This window comes from Sorex araneus, chromosome 1 (assembly GCF_027595985.1).
Source record: "Sorex araneus isolate mSorAra2 chromosome 1, mSorAra2.pri, whole genome shotgun sequence".
NCBI lineage: Eukaryota > Metazoa > Chordata > Mammalia > Eulipotyphla > Soricidae > Sorex > Sorex araneus.
In genome coordinates, this window is record NC_073302.1 from 156,548,478 (window position 1) to 156,570,958 (window position 22,481).

Consider the following 22,481-nt stretch of genomic DNA (forward strand, 5'->3'; position numbering starts at 1 on the left):
CCCTCAAGTCTCATGGCATGGTTCCCCATTTACATGATTTCATCTGTGGCCCCTGGAATATTCTGGGGCCCACAGCAGGGCTATATGGTCCCTGGTTAAGAAATGCTTAACCTGGTGACCACCAAATGTCATACATAGATATCTGATGTAGAGTAACAGGCCACCATCTAAGATGGCATGAGATTACTGCCAAACCCTCCCCTTGAGAGTCGGTAAAAGACTGAATATAATGTGATATAAATTAGGGAGATTAAGTCATTAATCAACAGATTACTGATGAATGATTACTGATCAACAAAGAGGTTATCGTGGGTGATCCTGACCTATTTAGGCAAGTCCTTTAAAAGAAGATGAAGATGAAGCTCCAGAGAGGCGTTCTTCTTGCTCTGGCTTGACTATCCAGCCTCCATGAGCTCTGCTTCTGCAAGGAAATGGAATCAGCCAGCCACCAGTCTAAATGCAGGAGCTCAGATTATGATCCAGAGAGAATCTAATTCCAGCTTCTACTTCACTGCTGCCTTGTTAGATCATGAGCAGAAGACCCAGCTCAGATGTCTTGACTTCTACCTCACAAAGTAAGATAAATGAGTGCCATTTTAAACTACTAAAATGGTGGTAAGTTTATGAGAGAACAGGAAACTAATATTAGAACATACAGATAAATTTAATGACTAAATAGAATGACAGAGAAAAATCATGTTTCTTCCACAAACATAAAAACTTAGGAGTCAAAAGAAGTAGTTTTTTAAAAATAATACATTTAGGGGCCAAAGAGATTGCACAGTGGGTGGGTAAGGCACTGCCTTCCATGCAGCTGACCCAGGCTAGTTCCCTGGCACCACATATGATCCCCCTGAGCCCCACCAAAAGTGATCCTTGAGGAAAGTCCCGGGAAATCTCCAAGCAACAAAACTGTGGCCTAAAAGCAGTAAATAAGTTGATTAATTAACTAATTAAAATGCTTCAAAAAGCCATAAACCAGAAGTAACTCTGAATAAGAAATGAACATACTTGGCAAGTATCAGATTTAAAAAGAAAGAGATCAATTTCAAGTTGTCCTGGATCTTGTAACTTAAAAATTTAATTCAACCAGGCTTAAATAAGTGTTCTCCCACACTCCAGCTCAAAATTATAATTTTTGCAAATTCAAAGCAATGAAACTAAAAAGCTTCCAGAACTATTGAACTATATGAACAGATAAAAGTTTCTCACATATGTTAAGAATTATCGAATGTATTTACTTAAAAAACCAAGGTCCCTGAACTAGAAACATCAGCATCACCTGTGAACTGAGTTGAATAATCTTTGGGCTCCACTCCCAAACCCACCGAGTCAAAAATTCTTGGGGACAGAGTCCAGCAACCTGTATTTTCAAGAAACCTCTGAAGTCATTCTGATGCAGGTACAAAACTGAGAATGGCTAATCTGTTCATTTGTCCTGCTAAGCTCTGATCTGTTTTTTTTTTGGGGGGGGTGTCACACCCGGCGATGCGCAGGGGTTACTCCTGGCTCTGCACTACTCAGGAATTACCCCTGGCGGTGCTCAGGGGACCATATGGGATGCTGGGAATCGAACCCGGGTCGGCCACATGCAAGGCAAACACCCTACCCGCTGTGCTATAGCTCCAGCCCCTGATCTTCCTTCTTTAGTCAAGAGTAAAAGCACTTTCAAATGTTTCTTATCCGACTTAACTGAGACCATAGTACATAGTAGGAGCTCACACACACACACACACACACACACACACAAATCTGCTAAGAGATTACATGTATTTACATGTATTTACATGTATTTACATGTATTTCTTAGGTCAAAGGGCTTTTAAAACTCAGATAGGAACATAAATGCCCTTAGAAAGGACAGGTTCTCTTCACATTTCCACAGGCTCCTCCAATCCCTCTAGTCTTGTACTTTTTAAACTTTCATTTTTCTACCTAGCCAGTGATAGCAGTAGAGGTTAGGACACCTGGAAAAGACAAAGCAGAAAGAATTGCCATTTAATATCTACAAACAATATGGTCTGACTTTCTCTTAAGAATGAGGTGGTTAAGAAACAGTTACTTTATGATTCAGAAATTGTACAATATGCTATAACTAGCCCTTCCACTTGTGTGTCCCTGGGTCCAGCATTAAGCCTAGGAAAAGTGTCTCAAGACAACACCTTTTTGGTCCTGAAGTCTTCAAATAAGTAGAACATGCCTAGCTAAGTGCCCTGGAGATCCACAGGCTCAATGACTATAAAGACTTTGACTAATGGAATTACAATTTAATATGGACTCTGAAACCCTATATTTACAAGTAATATAAAAGAAAATGAAGAATGAAAATGCCATCACCCTGTCTGAGCAAAAACCAAACACAAGGCTTTTGAGGTTCAGGCATGCCCAGACAAGTCCAACAGGCAGAACTCAAAAAAGCATGCCAACCATCACAGACCATCAGATACAGATATTCAATCATTCAATCATCAATTGATAAACTTTCCACCAACTAAACCTGTGCTGATAACATCACTTGCATAAAGCAGACCAGAGTGCAGGATACCTGACCCTTCTGTTGACTAAGCAGCTCCCAAATCCAAGCCACTCACACCTGCAGACTCAAGAGCTTCTCAAAACTGTGTCCCCTGGACTACAATCATTCCTAACACCCAAAATAAATGCTTTCCCATTGCTATAGCTAGACCAGGCTTCCGTTTCTTATCACTTGTAATTATTTCAAATCATTAAGTCTTAGATGGGAAAGGCTTCAATGTGTTCAAAATACAATGCAGACAACACTAAAATTAGAATGCTGTTTCTCTCAGAACGATCTAATAAGAAAACAAATGTTAGCAAACTCACCACAAAGAGACAAAGCTTACACTATTAAAAAATATATATATATATGTATTTTAAGATAATGAGGGATTAGAATTTCTCTACATCTATGAGCAGGTAGTTCATAAAAATTTTTCCTTCAAATCATTTTCTGCATAAATTGTATACATGTTAACGATAAAACCAAGGGCCTTGTATATATGAGGAATGGGCTAAATCCCTGGGTTCTCAGAATGAACTTCATATAGTTGCAATCAAAGAGTATATAGAAATTTTTGTTTGTGTTTTTAAGTGATCACTACACCATCTCTGAAAAATTCTTCAGTATGACAGTCTATCATATGAATAGTCTGTAATTCAACTATATGTCAAAGAATACAACTATTCACTATTCATAATGGTGAATACACTAATACATTATTCAGAATACACTAATATACCACTAAATTAAACAGTACTATTGTCATTAAATGTTTATTTCCACCATATTAACATAGGTATTGCAATAAATATAAATTTAGTATTAATAAAATAATTATTAATAATACATAATTAATAAAATTATGGCAAAAAACCAGAACACTAAAGCTATACATACAATATGTGTTTGTGTGTGTGTGTGTGTGTGTGTGTGTGTGTGTCTCATGAGTTGAGTAAGGGAGTAGGCCTTCTTCAAGATCCAGATTTCTCTTTTCCATGCAGAGATCAAATCCAGGGTACCACTCATGCAAATCAAGTGTTTAACTACATCCCTAGCCCTAGAACTTTTCTTTTTCTCTCAAATCAACAGAACCTCAAGAAAGAAAGATGAGTTTAAGGGTGACATGGAGTATTCACATTCAGTGGAACATATACAGATCACTGGCAATACTGAGTAAGCAAGAGTAGAAAGAATCCTCACTCTGTACATATCTTTGAGAGCTGGAAGGGTGATTAAGCAAAGCTCATGAATTTTAATGTTGAAAGCCAAGTGACAAAGATTCATAACAGAGTAAGACAAAAATAACAGTTTTACAAAAGAATAAGCAAAATGGAACCAAAAAAAGTAAGGAGGTAAGCACATATCTTATAAAATACTGAGAATAGCCGTCCAGTGCAAGTTTGACAATATACAGATTTAACTTCCATTAAAAGCTAGTGGAAACTTTCTACTATGAGTACACTAAGCTTTTTCATAATCAATCCATTTAAGGTAATTTTCTGTACGCATTAGTAGAAACTAATGGGAAAAACTTAATGTAAGATTAGGACAGAAAATTTCAACTCACAAAAAAAGATCTAATTTAAAAGACCCTCATAATTCATTATAAAGAAACTAAATGAAACAGAAAACTACGTACTTAAGACTGAAGTATGCTTAAATAAAAAGGTGAAAGATCCAACAATTTACCTAGAAAAAAATTATCAGACAGGCCAAAGAGATAGTACAGCAGATAACGCACTTGCCTTGCATGTACTGGACCCAGGTTCTATCCAAAGCAGCCCTCAGCCCCACCGGGAGTGATTCCTAAGCTCAGAGCCAAACATCTCTGGGTATGCCCTCCCCCCGCCCCCCAAAAAAAGCATCAGAAATAATTGCTACATCGAACTGTATACCCAAGTGCTTCTAAGGACTAAGATTTTCTATATACTAAAATAGGATCTAATTCCCCAAATCTTCTCAGTTTCAAATGCACTTGTATGGTATGCTATGATCTTCACACAGGTATGTATCAGCTCTGTAGCTCCCAGCACCACCTACTAAAGATGGAGACAATTAGGAACAAATCTCCCAAAGAGGAGGAAGAAGACTGCTTTATAAGGAGACTTTTCTACAGCACCCTGGACTCTGCAGGCAGTGAACACAGAGATCCAGATGTGCCAAAAGACACAATGTAACAAACATGCTTATAACAACCTTATAAAGCAGTCAAAGTTGCCTTAGTATTCATCATCCCTCAACAGTTTTTGTTTCCATTTTCTATTTTCAATATTTTTGTTGTTGGGGGGGATACACATCTGGCAGTGCTCAAGGAACCACATGAAAATGCTTTAACTGCTGTACTATCTCTCAGGCCCCTCTAACTCGTTTGATAATTTTACTTTTAAAACAGAGTCTGATTCTTACAACTAATCTGCTTTCCATGATTCTCTAATCCTCCAAGTCATATACTGTGACTATTTCAAGGTCACAGTATATGGGTTCAAATTAAGAGATTCTTCTCCCGAGCACAAACTATATATTAATATGTTGAAACAGATTTTTTGTGTGTGTATACACTTGTTTGCTCATGGTATGTTTGGTATTTCCAAACTTTTCAAGTTTGGAAATGTAATTATTTTAACTTACTCAGGAAATAAAAATAAAATCACAAAATAAAAAAGTTAATGAAATCAATAAGGATGTTTTTTAAAAGTTTGTCTACGTACTTTTGTCTACATAATAAGACCAATCAAAATAACATCACTTGTTTTTAAAAGTTACATAATCATATAATGTAATGCTTACAAGCAATATTTTGTTGGGTTTTGTCTATATTTTTATCCACACCCAGCAATGCTTGGGGACCACGTGGGGTTGGTGATCCAATGTCACCCTCCTATGTGCAATGTAGTACAGGTACAGCCTGTTGAGCTATCTTCCCAGCCCTCCATTTCATTTTTATTTAAAAAAAAATATCTCAGGCCAGAACCAAAGATTCACATACTATATCTATTCTATCTCCCAAGTAATTCCAGCTCTAATTATTTGTTCCTCTCAAGTTTATTTCTGTATTGAAAATAATGAACTCTTAACTAGTTTATACAATCTTATGAACAGCTTTGTGTAAATATTCAAAGTTCCATAATCCTAATTCTCTTCTCAATATGTGCACTGCCAAAGTAAATAATTATTTTTTCTTTTTAGTCTGGGGTTTATGCCCCTCCTCCCCCACCCCTCTTTTTTTGTTTTGTTTTTGTGTCACACCTGGAAATGCTCAGGAGTAATTCCTGGCTCTGGACTCAGGAATCACTCCTGACAGGGTTCAGGGAACCAACAGCATGCCAGGGATCAAACCCTGGTCAGCCATATGCAAGGCAAATGCCCTAGAGCTATCCTATTGCTCTGGTCCCTATGCCCGTTTTTAAACTCCAGAATAGGATTTCCTTTCCTTATTATTATTTATACATCTAAAGAATACTCCTAAATCTTGGTGAGGTAACACAACTTGCTATTCCATATAGAAGTCATGTTAGCTTTCAGCTGAGAGTGAACGGCCAACCAATCTCATCTGGAACCATTTTGGTAGAGTTTCTCCTCCTCCTTCTCCCTCAAAAATCTCTTGTGTAGTGAAGCAAAGAAAGATGATAGGCAAAACCCTTAAATCTGCATCACCAATCTCAACATTGAAGTTACCTAAGTTGGAAAGCAGGGAGGAAATTACAAAATTAGGGAGAGGGCAGGGTAAGAGTTGCTGGTAGGATTTATATTGTAATATAACTATCATCTGTAATTAAAAGAGTTAATTTGTGGGCTTGAAGGCAGAAGGGTGCTGAAAATTTTTCTACTACTTGTAAATAGGTAAAAGCATTGTATCCAGTGAAAATGCCCTAAGTGCCCACTGTTGCTAAGCCCTAGTTTCTACCACTAGGACAAGAGAAAAATAGATGAAGTCACTGGATAAAAGGAAATAAGTATAAAAGGTACCAATAAAAAGTTTTCGTAAAAAGTCTTCATATCTGCAACAATAGGCTGGGGTAAGCGAATTGTTAGAAAAGAGTCAGGGTGATTCTGCCCAGGCATAATGTTTCTTTTAAAAATAAACTCTTAAAAACAAACTTTCAAGATCAGTAAGCGTGGGTTAGCTCAATTATTCTATCCATGTGTTCAAAATAGACCTATTTCATAAAGATTCTCATTAATATGAAAAAGCCTCTTATTGAATCTGATAAACAGAACAGCAGGCAAGGCACTTGCTTTACATGCACCTGACCCATGTTCAATTCCTGGCTCTCCATACAGTGCCCCAAGCCCAAGTGCAGTGATCTCTGAGCACAGAGTCAGGAGTAAGTCCTAAGCACCACCAGGGTCCCCCCCCAAAAAAAAAGGAAGGGTAAGCAACTTGTTAACATTTTTGCTATTTATAAATTTGTCAAATTATGTTGTACACCTTTAATAAAAGCTGTATGCCCACTGTATTTCAATAAAACTACACAATAAAACTACGCAAAATACACAAACTCTTATGATTGATATCCTAATATATGTTTGACAGGTACAAAATGACTCTGTTAATTACAGATGATATTGTATTACAATACAAGTCTTACCAGCAACTCCAAGAAACCTTTAAGTAGTACTTGCCTGGGGAGATCTCAAAGCATCACGCTCTTACTTTCCATGCTGCTCATATATCACCAAAAAAAAAAAAAAATCTTTTCACATCCATTCACTATTTCAGAGTCGATCTCAGTCGGCACAATCTGTTGGAAATATACCGTGCCTTTTCCTACATGATCACCTCTGCTCATATAATGCCTTAATTCTAAGAAGTTCCCCGCCCAATCTACCACAGGCATCTCAGTCATCCCCTGCCCTCTTCTCACTCTGGAATTTTCCAGGACCTGTCCAAGCGATTCACTTCCCCGATACAGAGCCAGGGCTCGCTTCCCTGACTTGGTGTTTCCATAGGACACAAGACACAAAACCAAATTCTGAATTATTTTAAAAACTGTTTTCTCACCCTACTTCTCTGCCCCTTCACTGTAACTATTCTGCTTAAAACCTGTCAGTGCTTCCAAAGCCAAGAGCAATGTTTTTCAAATTACCATTTGCTACCACTGGGTTGTTAAATGAATTTAGTGGGTACCAACTGTCATTTTTCCTTAAAAATAAAACAGAATGGAATAGAGAAATACCAGAGCACATCACATAATAGCATTATTTTGTGACATTCATCATTTACAATGTGTGCAACTGATTGTGAGGTAAAAATTTGTATGTTAATGAAAAGAGTCACTGCCCAAAAGTGCTTGAAATACACCTGCTTTCACTAGTCCCACAAGTCTCTAACCTGATTCCCACACAAGGCTCTAGGACTGGCTCTTGTTATACAACCCACTGGGCCCAGGCAAAACAAGCTCTTCATGGAAAGCCATTTTGCAGCCCCTCTTCTGAGTGTGTCAGTCACACTATTCTCTGTGTCTTGAACAGTCTCTCCTATCTCCATGGGCCACCTGTACTGACTCATCTTTCACCATTTAATACCTATCACCTCCTCCATGGAACCTTGTTTATCTTTCCCCCAGCAACAAATTCCTTCCTGACTCATATACACTGTACTCTATTGATGCCCCTTACATATTTCACTAGATTTTTAGTTTCAGACTTAGCTGTCTTCTAAACTGTCCACTCCCTACGGAAAGAAACACAATTTTTTTTTTTTTTAATTTTGGAGACAGTACTGGGCATTGAACCCAGAGACGCAGGTTAAGAGTCTATCTGCAGCACTAAATGCTGCGCATGCCCCTGGTAGAAAGGGGGAAATAGTAACATGAACAAACACAAAACCACAGACTTGCATCTAACTTTTAGGATGCTAAAAGTGATTGTGCAGTTCCTCTTGTGATATTGAAAGGGACTGGGTGGCTGCCTCTGCATACTGCAGCAGTGGATCAAGATTTCTGCATTTTTGTTCCAGCCCCCCCAAGAGATGTACCCAGTAGCCAAACATGGAAAGAGGTGTCAATTTCCTTTCGGCAAAGAAAGGACTCACTCAGTTCAGGCTGCAAAACACCAGTGCTCACTTCCATGCTTTCGGAAGTTATCTGAGCAATTCTCAGAGATAAGAATGCAGGGGTTTCACACAGCATGTAAGATAAATCAGAAACATTATCAGGCCCTATTATCAGAGAGAACCACATTTTTCAAATAACTCATAAATTGGGATGGGGGGGTCACACAATGCCTTACTAATGGCCTATATGAACATAATTTTTTTTTTTAAAGGCAGCAAGAACAAAGATATGTTACTTGACTTCTGTTGCTCACTCTAATGGTCCTTAAGTGAGACTTCTTGGAGGATAGGGGTGGTGGGGGTGAGTGGGTTTATATTCTCAAATTTATCTGTTTTTTCACTGGGGTTTTGAAGCTTCTCACAGACTTCATTTTATGCACAGGAATGCTCTGTTTTAGAGGGTCTGACACACCTATTTCACAAACCAATTCTTGAGCTGCTTCACTGTAATTAAAAACAGTTCCCCGGGCATCACCCAAGATCCTTTGACAGACTCTGCCAACTGTCAGTTTCAGCTGTTCTTTTCTGTTTCCAACATCGTTCATAAACTATTACTAAAGGGTCACAGACTTTGTTTGCTGTTGCATCACTAATTTTCTTTCAAAGTAGTACCTTTTGTTTAGACTTTGCTCACAATTATATCTATAATTAAGGGGAAAAATAAATTCTGATTAACTCAGTCAAAAGTATACTATGCAAGTGAAACTCTTTACACACAGTATTAAATTTTAGATACTTGTCAAAAATCCAGGATTGCCTAGGGAAAACTTTAAATATCATTTAAAGTTATTTCCTTTGTTATAAATAGGTCTAGAAGCATATATATATTCCTTAGACATTTATTAGGCATAAAATACCTACAAATTGTGAAACTCCCACAAATTCTTTCTTTGTACGTTCTCTTCTATTTTCTCCTATTCATCCACTTTTGACAACTCAGAGGAAACAAGTCACTACGAATAAGAAAGTCATAGCTCCAAGAACACTTGTCCAAAGAAAATGCCATAAAGGCTTACTCCTTTTCCTCTTCAGTCCAACTCTAACACTTTATTAAGAAAAGACAAAATAATTTCAAAATTGAGTTAGGTTGAAGTATCTAAACATATGCTGGGTGTAAACTGGAAGGGGGGGTATTTTTCTATATCAGTACCAATCCCTTTATCCCAAGCTTCCCTTGATCAAATGATTAGTTGGCATTAATTTTAATTCAACTTAAAAGAAGTGGAAAACTAATTTTCTTCCATGATGCTGCCACTCCATAGACTGCAGCCTTTAACATTAAAAAATTGTCACTTCTCTCCCTCTCTCCCTGACACATCTTAAACAGAGCGCTGCAGATTCTCAAGGGAAGCCATATTTCAAAGGTTTTGGATAGTTGAATTTTTCAATATTTTCTCTCATTAAAATAGATGCCATTCATCCAAAACATTTTCAAATTATCATTTGCCAGCTTATAAACTTAGAGAAAACAATTTCTCCATCTGAAAGATTTAAAGAACCCAACTAGCAATCATTAAACTAGAAATGAGAAAAATAATTCACTTTGTAACCTGGAAAAAATCTTTAAAATTTATCTAAGCCCTTCATTGTACAACGTAAGAAAATAGAGTCCATAGAGGTTAGGTAACTTGCTCAGATCACCAAGCTACTAATAGCAGCACTAGAAATAGAAAGAGGTATTTTAATTGCTCTTAGCAGTACCACAAATCATGCAAGTTACACATATTCTTCAACACCTGTCATTTAAGTTTTAGATACATTTATCATTCATTCATTCCTGTTAGAGTCTTATGACATGTTCTAAATTTTCAAACTTGTTCAAGTTAATAAACCTCAAATTCTAACTACAACAAAAAAAGGGTAGTGCTATCTAAGAACTCTGCTTCAAGTTTCGGGACTGGTGTGAGCACGTTTCAACAATCAGAAATGAAATCTATCCTTGCGATCCTTGTTCCATAACTATACACGAGATATGTTTGTTCCACCATAAAAAAAAAGAAAATTCTGGAATTTTTTTCTCTGCGGAAAAACATCAACAATCTGTCCGGGGGGGGAAAAAACTAGAGTCAGCTAACATATTTTGGGCTTCTGTCTTAAATGAGGAAGTCACTAACATTTTATCAAATTACTGTGTGAAGAGTTCATCAAAGGTTGGAAAATGCACTCTTGGTTGACTTTGGATCTGAGAGGTGCAGATCTGACATTGTGAAAACACACTGAAGACCTGAATTTAAAAGCAAAAAAAGAGACAGAAAGAGAGAGAAAGTAAACAAGTTCCGTCAACAAAAAACTGTTTCCTTATTCCAGCTCTGATCTACCCAGTGCTTGGCACTATGACGACCACATCAGTGAAACTTAGAGATTTTCGTTCTAACGTCCCAAAAAGTGGATTCTACACGTTTCAGCTGTGGTTATTTCAAGGACAGAACAGAGGGCACAGTGAGGGCAACAACATCCACTGGATCATTTTCAAGGACTGTTGTCTAACCACGCATTAGTTTGCCACTGTGCCTGTGTGCAACTGATTATTCTCCAAGTCCTGCGAGAATGCACCTACGAGTCTTTGACGATATCGTCGGCAACAAAATCTATCGGCAACGAAACCGAAGACACGATTGATTACAAACGGATGCGAGCGGCAGTTTGTCCAGAAAAGCGCAGAAGGTGCTGGCTTCTTGGAGACTACTAATAAAATGACATTCCGGCTACAAATGCTATACGTATGTACGTGACCTCCGCTGTCTCTCTACAAATATAACTTGTCAAAAGATTAGCACACCTACATTTTAAAATACGACCAGCTTCGGAAGGTGGCAGATTTCTCTGTAAAGACGAAACACAAATCACAATCACCGCTCGCTCGATCTCTCTCTCTCTCTCTCTCTCTCTCACACACACACACACACAGAAGAGAGAAGCGAGAGAGAAGAGAGAGAGACAGAGAGAGAGAGAGAGAGAGAGAGAGAGAGAGAGAGAGAGAGAGAGAGAGAGAGAGAGAGAGAGAGAGGGAGGAGAGAGAGGAGAGAGGTTCCAGGCTGCGTTAAGCACAAGAATTCTTACCCCATTTTGCCCAATGAAAACTTGCTCTGAAGTTTCTGCTCTTAGGCTACGGAATAACTTCCAAAGGAATGTCTCCGTCAATTTCGCAGTTGCTTTTCCACCCCCCGCGATCCTTTTCTGGAGGTATTTCAGTGATGTTGACACATCAATTTAGTTCCCTTCGGTAAATTTTCTTTCTTTCTCGTAAAGATCAAAGCGTTCAAACAGCGGTGGCATTTGCTTATGACACGTAAAATGCTGCGCGGAGGAGACCGCGGTCAAACTCTATTCCACAAAAATGAGTCTGTGTCGACGGAAAAACGCAGGATCCAGCTTCACCGAGTCCTATGAAACACGAGTTCGGTGGTCATTTCGCCCGTGTCCTCCTCCACACTCACGAGAGCCAGGTAACTCGGCCTCTTCGGCGGCGACTAAGGCTGCGGGTTCAAATTTCTCCACCACGCTAGGTCCCTGGGGGTGGAGCGTGCAACCCAATGCGACGTGCACTTTAGAGAAAGCCCTACGTGAAAATAAAAAAATCTGAAAGGCAGTAATGCCCACTGCTTCCCTGCGCACACGTTAGAAAAGAAAAGCGACGTAGAAAAAAATCTCCTCGAAGTGCAAACCCCGGCAGCTCGAGACGTGCGCGGCACTCCACATAGGAATCTGTCTTTCGGCTGCGTCCCCTCCTAAGACTCGGAGCAGAGGGGAGGTGGGGAGGAGGAAGAGAAAACGGGGCAGGATCGATTCATTCTCCCGAGGAGAATAAACGGAGCCATTTCCAGGCTGGCAGCAGGCTGGGGGCGCCGCGCGCGCCGGGGAGCAGGGGGAGGGGGCCCCGATCCCACCTCCCTCAGCCCCTTCCCGCCCCCCGCCGCCGAGCACAATGGAGCCTGGTTCGCACCCGGCTCTTCATTCGCGGCGGTCCCCTCGCACTCCGGTCTGCCCGACGCTGCAGCTCTCCCGTCGGCGGAGAATGAATGAATGAATGAATGAGCGCGCCGAGCCCCCGCGCGCGGTGCCCGGAAGCCTGCCCCCAGCACCCGGGCGGCCCGGGCGGCGGCGGACCACGGGGCTGGCGGGTCGACGGGCGTCCGCCCGAGTCGAGGAGGCTCGACCGATCCCGCGTCGGGGGGGCCACGGAGGCGCGGGCTTCGGAGCCTCGGCGGCACCGCGGCTCCAGCGCCCCCACCCCGGCTCCTCGCCTCTCCCGCGCTGCGCCGCCGCCACGCGCCGCCTCTCGGTCCCCGGGCCCCGGCGCCGCCGCCTCCTCACACTTCCATCACCACCCGCCTCCGCCGGCCTCCAGCTCCCGCTCGCCAGAGAGCAGCGCCGGCCCGGGCGGCCTCCGGCCCGCCGCCGCCGCCGGCCTCTCGCCGAGCCCCCCAGGCGCCGCCGCACGGGTCAGCGCTGCCCGCGTGAGCCCCGCGCCGCGGCCGAGCGGGCTGCAGGGGGGCGGGGGGCGGGGCGGGCAGAACGGGGAGGGGGCGAGCGCGGTCCCTCCCCCTGCTCGCGGGCGGGGCGGCGGGCAGCCGCCGCCGCGGGACCCCGGTCGGACGTCGGGGGGCCGAGGGGTGGCCCGTGCCGGGGGCCCGGAGGAGCCCCGCGGGCAGCGGGAGAGGGCGGCGAGGAGGCTGGTGGTGAGGGGCCGAGGCGGCCCTCGTGGGGAGCGCTAGGCCAGCCGGCCGGTCCGTCAGTCCGTCCTTCCTTCCTTTCCCCCCTCCCCTAGTGGCCGGCGGCGGGCGGGCCGTGCGCTGCGCTTCGCCGCTGCCTCCTGGCCCCGCTCCCGGCCGCCACAGCCTCCTCCGCGCCCCACTCCAGGTGCTCGCGCTGTGTCTCCATCCTCCCCGCAGGAGGACCTTTAAATAGCAACGTCAGCGCGCTCCTCTCCGCACACACGTCACCCGCCGCTCACGTCACCGGGGTGCGGGGGATGATGTCACGCGGCCGGAAGTACTGCTAAATTAGGGAAGGAGCAGGGGGAGGAGGACTCGGCGAGCTCCTCTGTGCCCACCTGCTCGCACTTCTCCTTAAAGGCCAAAGCACAAGAGACAGCCTGAGAGCAGCTCGGAGAAGGAAGCGGAGGGAGGAGGAGATTTCCTCGCAACAAATGTGCCAAACACGAGTGAATCACTCATAGCAACGGTGCCGAAGTGTCAAGCCAGTGATATCCTCGCTCCCACTCCCACCCCTGTTGCCGCAGCATCCCCGCGCTCGTTTCTCAAGTCCCAGCTAGCACGGAGATGTGGGAGCCGAGCCTGATCGCTAGCGGTAGATAGCATTCCATCAAGGCTTGAAAACCATCTTCATTTTCAATAAGATGTATTGCTGTTTAACTGCCCCTTCCCCCTTCTCCATCCACCTCCCTCCCCGCCATGTGGTTACCTAAATTCGGAAAGAATGAGAAAAGGAACCATAAACAAATGCTCTGCTTTAAAGGATAGTAATTAAAGCGGGGAGACCATCAGATGATCTAAATGTTTTCATTTGTAAAATAGCAATGTTTTGGCGTAGGATAATGAGCCAGTTTTAACTTAGTTCACTCATGATCATTACCACATACTTTCTTGTAAACCGTTATCTGAGTTCCAGTCTATGGGAATTAACTATAAAGACTAGGTGGTGGTGGTTGTTTTTAATATTGTTACAAGCATTCTGATTATTTTTTCATCTTTAGCTTTAACCATGTAATATATAACTTTCTTAACTAAGTTGGTTTTTGTTTCCTATATGGCAAGGGTGAATAGCCACTATATAGGTTTATGAGTTGCATGTATATAATAAATCATATTAATACTGTTTCTCGAGTTCCAAATTGCTACAACGTTTTTAAAATGTCACTATTTTGGGGGCTGGAGAGATAGCACAGCGGGTAGGGCGTTTGCCTTGCACGTGGCTGACCCGGGTTCAAATCCCAGCATCCCATATGGTCCCCTGAGCACAGCCAGGGGTAATTCCTGAGTGCAGAGCCAGGAGTAACCCCTGTGCATCGCCAGGTGTGACCCAAAAAGCAAAAAAAAAATAAAAAATAAAAAAATAAATAAAATGTCACTATTTTGATAGCTTATTATGTAGACTCAATGAACTTTGATTTAATTTGATTAAACTTGGTAATCATGGCCCAGAAATAGAATAACTACATAATGCTAAAGGCCATTGCTATTTTGAAGTCAATCAATAAAAGGAGTGACCACCTTCTACAAATCAAAATTTGAACACATCATTTAACAACAGATAAAATATTTGGAATCTCAAGTGACCTGGAAAATCCAGGACATGGAATCAACAAACCAATAAAGTGATTCTTAGGAGAGCTATAATTGGATGCCAGTGCAGTTTATATAAAGAAACTAAAACTATAGAGTTTATGACATAAGGCTTTTTAATATTTGTAATATTCAATTACAATTTCTAAAGGCCGTAGGTTTTACAAGTTTCTTCATAGGAACCTAAGATCAAAGGACAATAGCAAAATGTGAGAATGTGCAACTAAATCAAGATTTCATGTCATTTTTGCATTATAAAATTATAATCTTTCTTATATCGGGAATGTTAAAGGCAGTTTGGGTTTGGTTTGGTTGTTTTTGTTCTGGGTCACACCTGGCAATGCTCAGGGCTTACTCCTGTCTCTATGCTAATGGATCACTCCTGGCAGGGATCAAGGGACTACAAGGGTGCCAGGGATTGAAGCCAAGTTAACCATGCACAAGGCAAGCACCCTACCCACTGTACCATCACTCTGGCCCAACGTAGTTTTTTTTTTAAGGTTCTAACAAGATTTATCAAAAACCCTTGCTTTCATTTTTTTAAATATATATGCTAATCATAATGAAACTTGTACTAATTTGTAGTTCATATAAATGAGTAGCACTTTTTTTGTTTGGTTTGGTTTTGGCTGACACTCTGCTGTGCCCAGGGTTTACTCCTCGCTCTGTGCTCAGGGATTACTCCTAACAATGCCCAGGAACCTTGTTTCTGGGAATCAAGCCTGGGTCAGTTGCATGGAAGGCTCAGCATTTGCCCCCTGTTCTAAGCCCAAAATAGACATGCTTATGTATAAAATTCTGAAATGATAAAACTCATTTTAATGTCACCCCTTATCTTTTTGTTTTCTTTTTGGGTCACACCCAGCAATGCTCAGGGGTTACTCCTGGCTTTGCACTCAGGAATTATTCCTGGCGGTGCTTGGGGGACCATATGGGATGCCGGGGATCGAACCCGGGTCGGCCGCGTGCAAGGCGAACGCCCTACCCGCTGTGCTATCGCTCCGGCCCCTCACCCCTTATCTTTTAAATAAAAATGCCAAGTGTTACTCTACTAAAATTTCTCTACAAACTATTTTTACCTGAATGAAACCACTTAACTCTTTGTCTTGTTCTTTCCATCTAGTAAATTAACGCTCTCACTTAGCCATTCTGAAACATTCTGTTCTTGCCTCACTCTGCCATTCTCAAACACTACGCTCTCATCAGAAGTTCCTCTGGTTTACAATAACTTCTCTTCTTTAATCAACTGTGCAAAGGAGATACCATCTATTTCCCTGCTTTAAGAGTACTGACCTTTTGTTGAAGTTTGCTTTTTGAAGCCACATGGTTTCTTCTCAACTGCTCTTTTGTCAATTAAAGATAGCATTTTAAGTATAAATCAAATGGTACACTTTGATGTAGTTGCTCAATTTACACAATTATTTAACTATAACCTCTGTTCATATAGAATAGACTACCAAAAATTTGTCAGTTTGTCTTTCAAACTCGCTTTGAATCAGCATAAGAAATATAAATATCAAAACACTCAAAGGAAAAAGTAAGGCATGTAATGTCTCATAGAAAATAGAGAGCAGCTTCTTCATCTGGCCAGCCAACATGCTGTCCAGACTGAGGAAGACCTGAAAACACAAGGGCCACGTGAGCCACGGCCACAGCCACATGGGCAAGCTCTGGAAGCTCCCAGGAGGTCTGGGTAACGCTGATAGATGCATCATCAGAGGCTCAACTTTGACAAATACCATCCAGATTACTTTGGGAGAGTGGGTGTGAGGCATTATCACTTAAAGCAAATCCAAGCTTCTGCCCAACTGTCAATCTAGACAAACTGTGGACCTTGGTCAGTGAGCAGACAGAGTTAATGCTGCCCAAAACAAGACTGGGGCAGCTCCCATCATGGATGTGGTACAATTGGGCTACTACAAAGTTCTGGGGGAGGGAAAGTTTCCGGAGTAGCCTGTCATCCTGAAACCAAATTCTTCAGAAGAGCTGAGGAGATTAAGGGAATGGGAGAGGCCCATGTTCTGGTAGCTTGAAGCCACCTAAAAGAAGGATCATTAAATGTCACAACTGCTTTCCTCTTAAAAAAATAAATAAATAAATAAATAAATAAATAAATAAACGAATAAGAAAATATTTATCTTTTCTTTTCCCTTCACATGACTCCAATGAAATTTTCAGAGAAGTCAGAGAACTATTCTTTGGTTTCCCACCTAAAAGTAATTATCTTGTCTCCTACAACTAAGCCAATACAACCCTAATGCTAGCCATGAATTTACAACCCTGATTGCTTGATATACTTTTTGAAATAGTGATCTTCCTAGATAGTAATATATTTTCTTTTACCGGAAGAAGCAGGAAGTACTTTGGTATAGTTTCAGATTTTTAACAGTTCCTTTTTCCCACTACACTGAAAATTTGTGGAGAGGTTTATGAATACCCTCTGATTTTAGAATCTGTGGGCGAAGACATCTGTTTTAGAATTTACTTCCATGCCCTTAATAGGAGATAAAAATATTCAATGGGGTGTTCATAGATTGGTCCTGAGACCTGTCTTTTTCAATGAAAAGATATCTAGGAGATGGAAAAAGAGATGGTAGAAAATAAAGTTAACATTACACATATGTATATGTATACATATATATTTGGTTTTGGGGTCACACCTGATAATTCTCAGTGGTTACTCCTGACTTTGCACTAAGGAATTATACCTGATGCTGCTTGGGGAAACATATGGGATACTGGAGATCAAATCAGGGTCAGCCATATGCAAGGTAAGCGCCCTACCAGCTCTACTATTTCTCCATCCCCAAGATTTTTACTTTTAATTGCTTAGCATTACAAACTTCCTTTCAAACTCCCTCTATTTAATTACCACAATGCAACTATTGCTTCAAATATAGTCCAAGGTAGAATACAAGATTAAAAGTTATCCACCATACCACAGAAATTTCAGTATTACTTGTTTATGCCACATAATTATGAAATAAATAAATAACCAGTCAAGATTAAGAGCAATTAATAAAACAGTTGCAAGGAAATAAAATGTCCAGTTGATTCACCAATCATCCCACCTCCTCCACAGTCTAGCCAATTTAGGGCGTCAGTAAATTATGTTTGGTGGTTTAAAACCATCTATTATCAATAATGTTCTGAAGACAAACAAGAAGGTTAATAGTTTATGGAGAGAGTATAAGTCTTTGGTGTCAATAATTCTTTTTATTTTTATTTAAATTTTATTTATTTTTTTGCTTTTTGGGTCACACCCGGCAATGCACAGGGGTTACTCCTGGCTCATGCACTCGGGAATTACTCCTGGTGGTGCTCAGGGGACCATATGGGATGCTGGGAATTGAACCCAGTTTGGCTGCATGCGAGGCAAACACCCTACCCGTTGTGCTATTGCTCCAGCCCCCAATATCAATAACTCTTGAGAAAAACAATTTTTTTCATTTTTGTTTGGTTTTGGGACTACCCCTGGAAATGCTCAGGCACTCCCCCTGGCTTGCTGCTCTGAGGTCACTACTGATAGTACTCAAGGAACTACAAGCAGTGTCAGGACTAAACCCTGGCTTTCTGCATGCACCTCTCCCTCCCTGGTAAACAAATTTTGCTCTTTGGCATATATGAGCTATTTGGCAGAGGGCTTCTTAGTGACAAAAAGAGGGAAGTTAGAAAGTATCTTTTGGGAAAGATATGATATAGATAGAGCACATGAGAAATTACTTCATAGAACTATCTCCTGCTTTGAGTTTTACTGCAAATTTATTGTGTTTTCTGAATATGGTTAAAGAGCTACAAATATAATCTCTGACTCGTGAAGGAATATGACAGAAACTTTCAGTTGATTCTGGGTGGAAATCATTGTACAATTGTGTATAAAATATTTGTATTCAGAAGAGATGGGGATATGGTGCCTTTGAAAATATATGGCTAAATATCAGAATTTAGGCGGATACTTTTGGTTTATTTGGTTTAGTGACAGTGTTTTGTCAATTGTTCTAAACAGGTAGCAGAAAAAAATAAACTGAGAACTACAGTCAGGAGAGCAGAGTAAGGCCTGGTGTATACCTGTGCATTTACTTAGAATGGAATACTGTGGAAGCTGATTGCCATGGTAACCAATAATCTTTTTCCTGAATGGAGAAACAAGACAACCATGAGGAAAATGTTTTAAATGAGCTACCTTATTTTGTGATTGTTTTGGTGCCAGCTAGAAGAAAAACAACACCCAAGGTATTTAGGACAGCCATGCTGATGAAAGAAAATTGCCTTCTGTTCATAGAAACAAGTCTGATGCAAAAATTTCAAAGAGAGTAAGGGGTTTAAGATACCAATTACATACCCTCTGAAGCAGGAAACAATTGGTAAAGACTCTGACATGGCTAATGAAGGCAGAATGTTCTCCCAAACTCAGAGGTCAAATTAACTATGCTCACCATTTGATAATTCAATCTGAGGTATTTAATGAGTTAATTATCATGCTTTTTACTTCTTTTAACCTGGTTGTCAATTGTAGTTTCTCCAAAACTTAACATAGAAACAATAAATATATCTACAATCAATAAATATCGATGATGAACTATATATTTATGATATGCATTATGTGTGAATATATGAATATATTTTAGGAGAGGCAGGTTGACAGATATCTGTGTTTTTGTGACAGTATTGACTGTGTCATATGCTAAAATCTCTTTTAAGATAAAATTCAAAATGTATGTCTTGGGCCTAACAAGTGCTTAATGATCCTAACAGGAGTTTTCCCTTGGTTACCATTGCTACCATCATCTCTATATGTGAATGGTATATTATTAATTTCAAGAAATAGAAATTCTAGCTAATAGTAACTTGTTAGAAAAATTTTTTTTGCCTATTTACTTAACAAGAAGTCTGAAAGTAAATGATCCAACAGTTAATTTGGGCGATTCAAATTCTTTCCTCTTCCACTTCGTTATTGTCATGGCCTTAATATCCATCTCAAACTCAACGACTGACAGTTTTAAACAAAATTTTTATGACTTGCTTAAACAAATGGTGGTTCATCCCTTAAGCGTTATGTGTCTGATCAGAATTAGAGTTCTCTTACTGGCCTGCGAGGTAGCTTGAAGGACTGTAAGCACAATACTTTGCATGGAGAATGCTGGGGCTGGATCCTGACAAGATTGGAGTACCTCCATATACTCCCACGGTATGAAAGCAGAAGTAGACCCTGATCGCAGTGGGTGTGACCCATAAAACAAATTCTCTCAGTAAGGAAGAAGAGACAGCGGCCGTTGGACAAGCAAACTGCATATTTACCATATGGCCCCACACTACTCTGACATTCAAATTCACTGGAGTGTTCCTAAAGAAAAACCCTTTCTGTTTCTTCACCTGGATCATAGTGCCTGCAAGCTTCACTCTCTCTTCAGTATTACAGTTATGCTCAACTTCCGTTCCTTTTCTCTTTCCTTCCTTCCTTTTCCCTTTGTTCCTTTCTTTTCTATTTCTTTCTTTCTTTCTTTCTTTCTTTCTTTCTTTCTTTCTTTCTTTCTTTCTGTCTTTCTATTTCTTTCTCCTTCCTTCCTTCCTTCCTTCCTTCCTTCCTTCCTTCCTTCCTTCCTTCCTTCCTTCCTTCCTTCCTTCCTTCCTTCCTTCCTTCCTTCCTTTCTTTCTTTCTTTCTTTCTTTCTTTCTTTCTTTCTTTCTTTCTTTCTTTCTTTCTTTCTTTCTTTCTCTCTCTCTCTCTTTCTGTTTTGTGCCACACCAGCCATGTTCAGAACTCACTCTTAGCTTTGTGCCCAGGGATCATTTTTGTTGTGGCTTGAGCTCGAAAGACCATATGTGTCACTGAGGGTAGAACCCAAGTCGGCTTCATGCAAGACAAGTGCCTTTCCCACTAAACTATCTCTCTGGGCCCCTTAACTTTCTTTTTTTTTTTTGAGATACCTTGAGAACAGTTTTTAGGATTTATATGGATAGTCATTCACCCTCCACATAATTATTAGTTTGTTTATAAAATACAATATCCACAAAGAAGAAGTTGGTTTATCTTGTTCACTTTCCCATCTTTAAGAATGAGACAATGCCTACCTCAACAAAAAGTTAGTGAGTGGATGAATTTCTAGACAATAAGTTAACATTAGGTATAAATTGCTTAATTAATCAGTTTTTAAGTTAGCTGAAGCAAGCCAATCTGCTCTAACTAGAACAAAGTGACTTAGTAGAGTGGTACACATTGCTTAGAGTCACCAGGAGGGCTAAGGAATCACTGTTAAGCTGACTCGGGAATAATCAGACAGGAAGTAACATTTAATTAGTTACTTATAGGAGTTCTTAATATAAAAATTATCCTTTACAAAGGTAAAGATAAAGACAGAATCTGACTTAACAGAGAAGACTACCTCCTCTACTCCCAAAATGAAAAATGGTAGAGAATGGGGTAGGGCCTATAGACAGAAAAGATTGTGGATAAGATCTGTGTCCTTTTTCCTTTAGCAAGTCATCAGCCATACCACACATCTCATGAGGGAGGAATCCAGACACAAATACGTCAACTGCCTCCTCTCCCCATCTCTCACCTCACCTCCCTCTAAACCTAACAGACAGAATTCTAAACTCATAACAATGCAAAAATATAGGCCAGCTATGTTGTTGTGGGGAAAGAACAGGGAGGAAAAGGGTATAGAGTGAAGCTGGAGGGGCAAACAGGAGCTATTTATACTGAACAGTATTACACTTGCCAGCTATAAAAGTGGCAAGTATTCTAAAGTTTGACATACAAAAAAACAAGCATTACCACATACTTTTGGTTTACTGTTTCAGACTTGCATAAATTTTGATAGAGCAGTTATGATCCAAGTAGGTATCCTATTCTACAGATATGTTTTCTCAATTTCTCAAAGGAAAAAAATTTGTCAATACAAAAAAAATGGACTGGCGCTATAGCACAGTGGGTAGGGCATTTGTCTTGCACACAGTGGACCCGGGTTCAATTCCTCTGTCCCTCTCAGAGAGCCCAGTAAGCTACTGAGAGTATGCCGCCCACACGGCAAAGCCTGGCAAGCTACCCGCGGCATATTCAATATGCCAAAAACAGTAACAACAAGTCTCACACAATGGAGATGTTACTGATGCCCGCTCGAGCAAATCAATGAACAATGGGACAACAGTGCTACTACAGTGCTACAAAAAAAAAAAAAGGAAAGGAAAGGAAAGGAAAGGAAAGGAAAGGAAAGGAAAGGAAAGGAAAGGAAAGGAAAGGAAAGGAAAGGAAAGGAAAGGAAAGGAAAGGAAAGGAAAGGAAAGGAAAGGAAAGGAAAGGAAAGAACCTTTGTGTTGTTTCATCAATAGGAACTGGTTAAATAAACAACTGTAAATAAAGTAAAATACTACACAGGGACCTAAAAATAGTACAGTAGTTAGGGAACATGTCTAGTTTGTGACTAAACCTGGTCCCATTCCTGGCATCCCATATGCCCCTGGAGCAATACCAGGAGTAATTCCTGAACACAGAACTAGGCGTAAGGCATAAGGCCTGATCACAGCTAGATGCACAACCCCCCTCCTATAAAATCAAAAAATTCAATCTTAGAGTTGAGAAACACTAACATATAAATACC

The 22,481-nt window shown here is 40.8% G+C and overlaps 2 protein-coding genes and 1 pseudogene across 3 annotated transcripts in view; 2 read left to right on the top strand and 1 right to left on the bottom strand.

The window, feature by feature from the left end:
- The window catches only part of HOMER1 (homer scaffold protein 1), a 128,461-nt gene extending 115,552 nt beyond the window's left edge, over window positions 1-12,909 (bottom strand). Inside the window, exon 1 of one of the 2 annotated variants that reach the window (XM_004613148.3) lies at window positions 11,637-12,909. In XM_004613148.3, the coding sequence (XP_004613205.1) occupies window positions 11,637-11,641 (5 nt within the window). In that variant the 5' untranslated portion in view covers window positions 11,642-12,909. The remainder of the gene's footprint in view (window positions 1-11,636) is intronic. The other variant, XM_055137743.1, reaches the window with a different exon arrangement.
- Window positions 11,914-14,422, top strand: LOC129402050 (translation initiation factor IF-2-like). Its single transcript, XM_055126550.1, has 3 exons — window positions 11,914-12,022; window positions 12,613-13,018; window positions 13,652-14,422. The coding sequence occupies exons 1-3, from the start codon at window positions 11,914-11,916 to the stop codon at window positions 13,875-13,877; spliced, it is 741 nt and encodes a 246-aa protein (XP_054982525.1). The 3' UTR covers window positions 13,878-14,422.
- Window positions 14,423-16,477: 2,055 nt separating this feature from the next.
- LOC129400106 (60S ribosomal protein L27a-like) lies at window positions 16,478-16,914 on the top strand (annotated as a pseudogene).
- The last annotated feature ends 5,567 nt before the right edge of the window (window positions 16,915-22,481 follow it).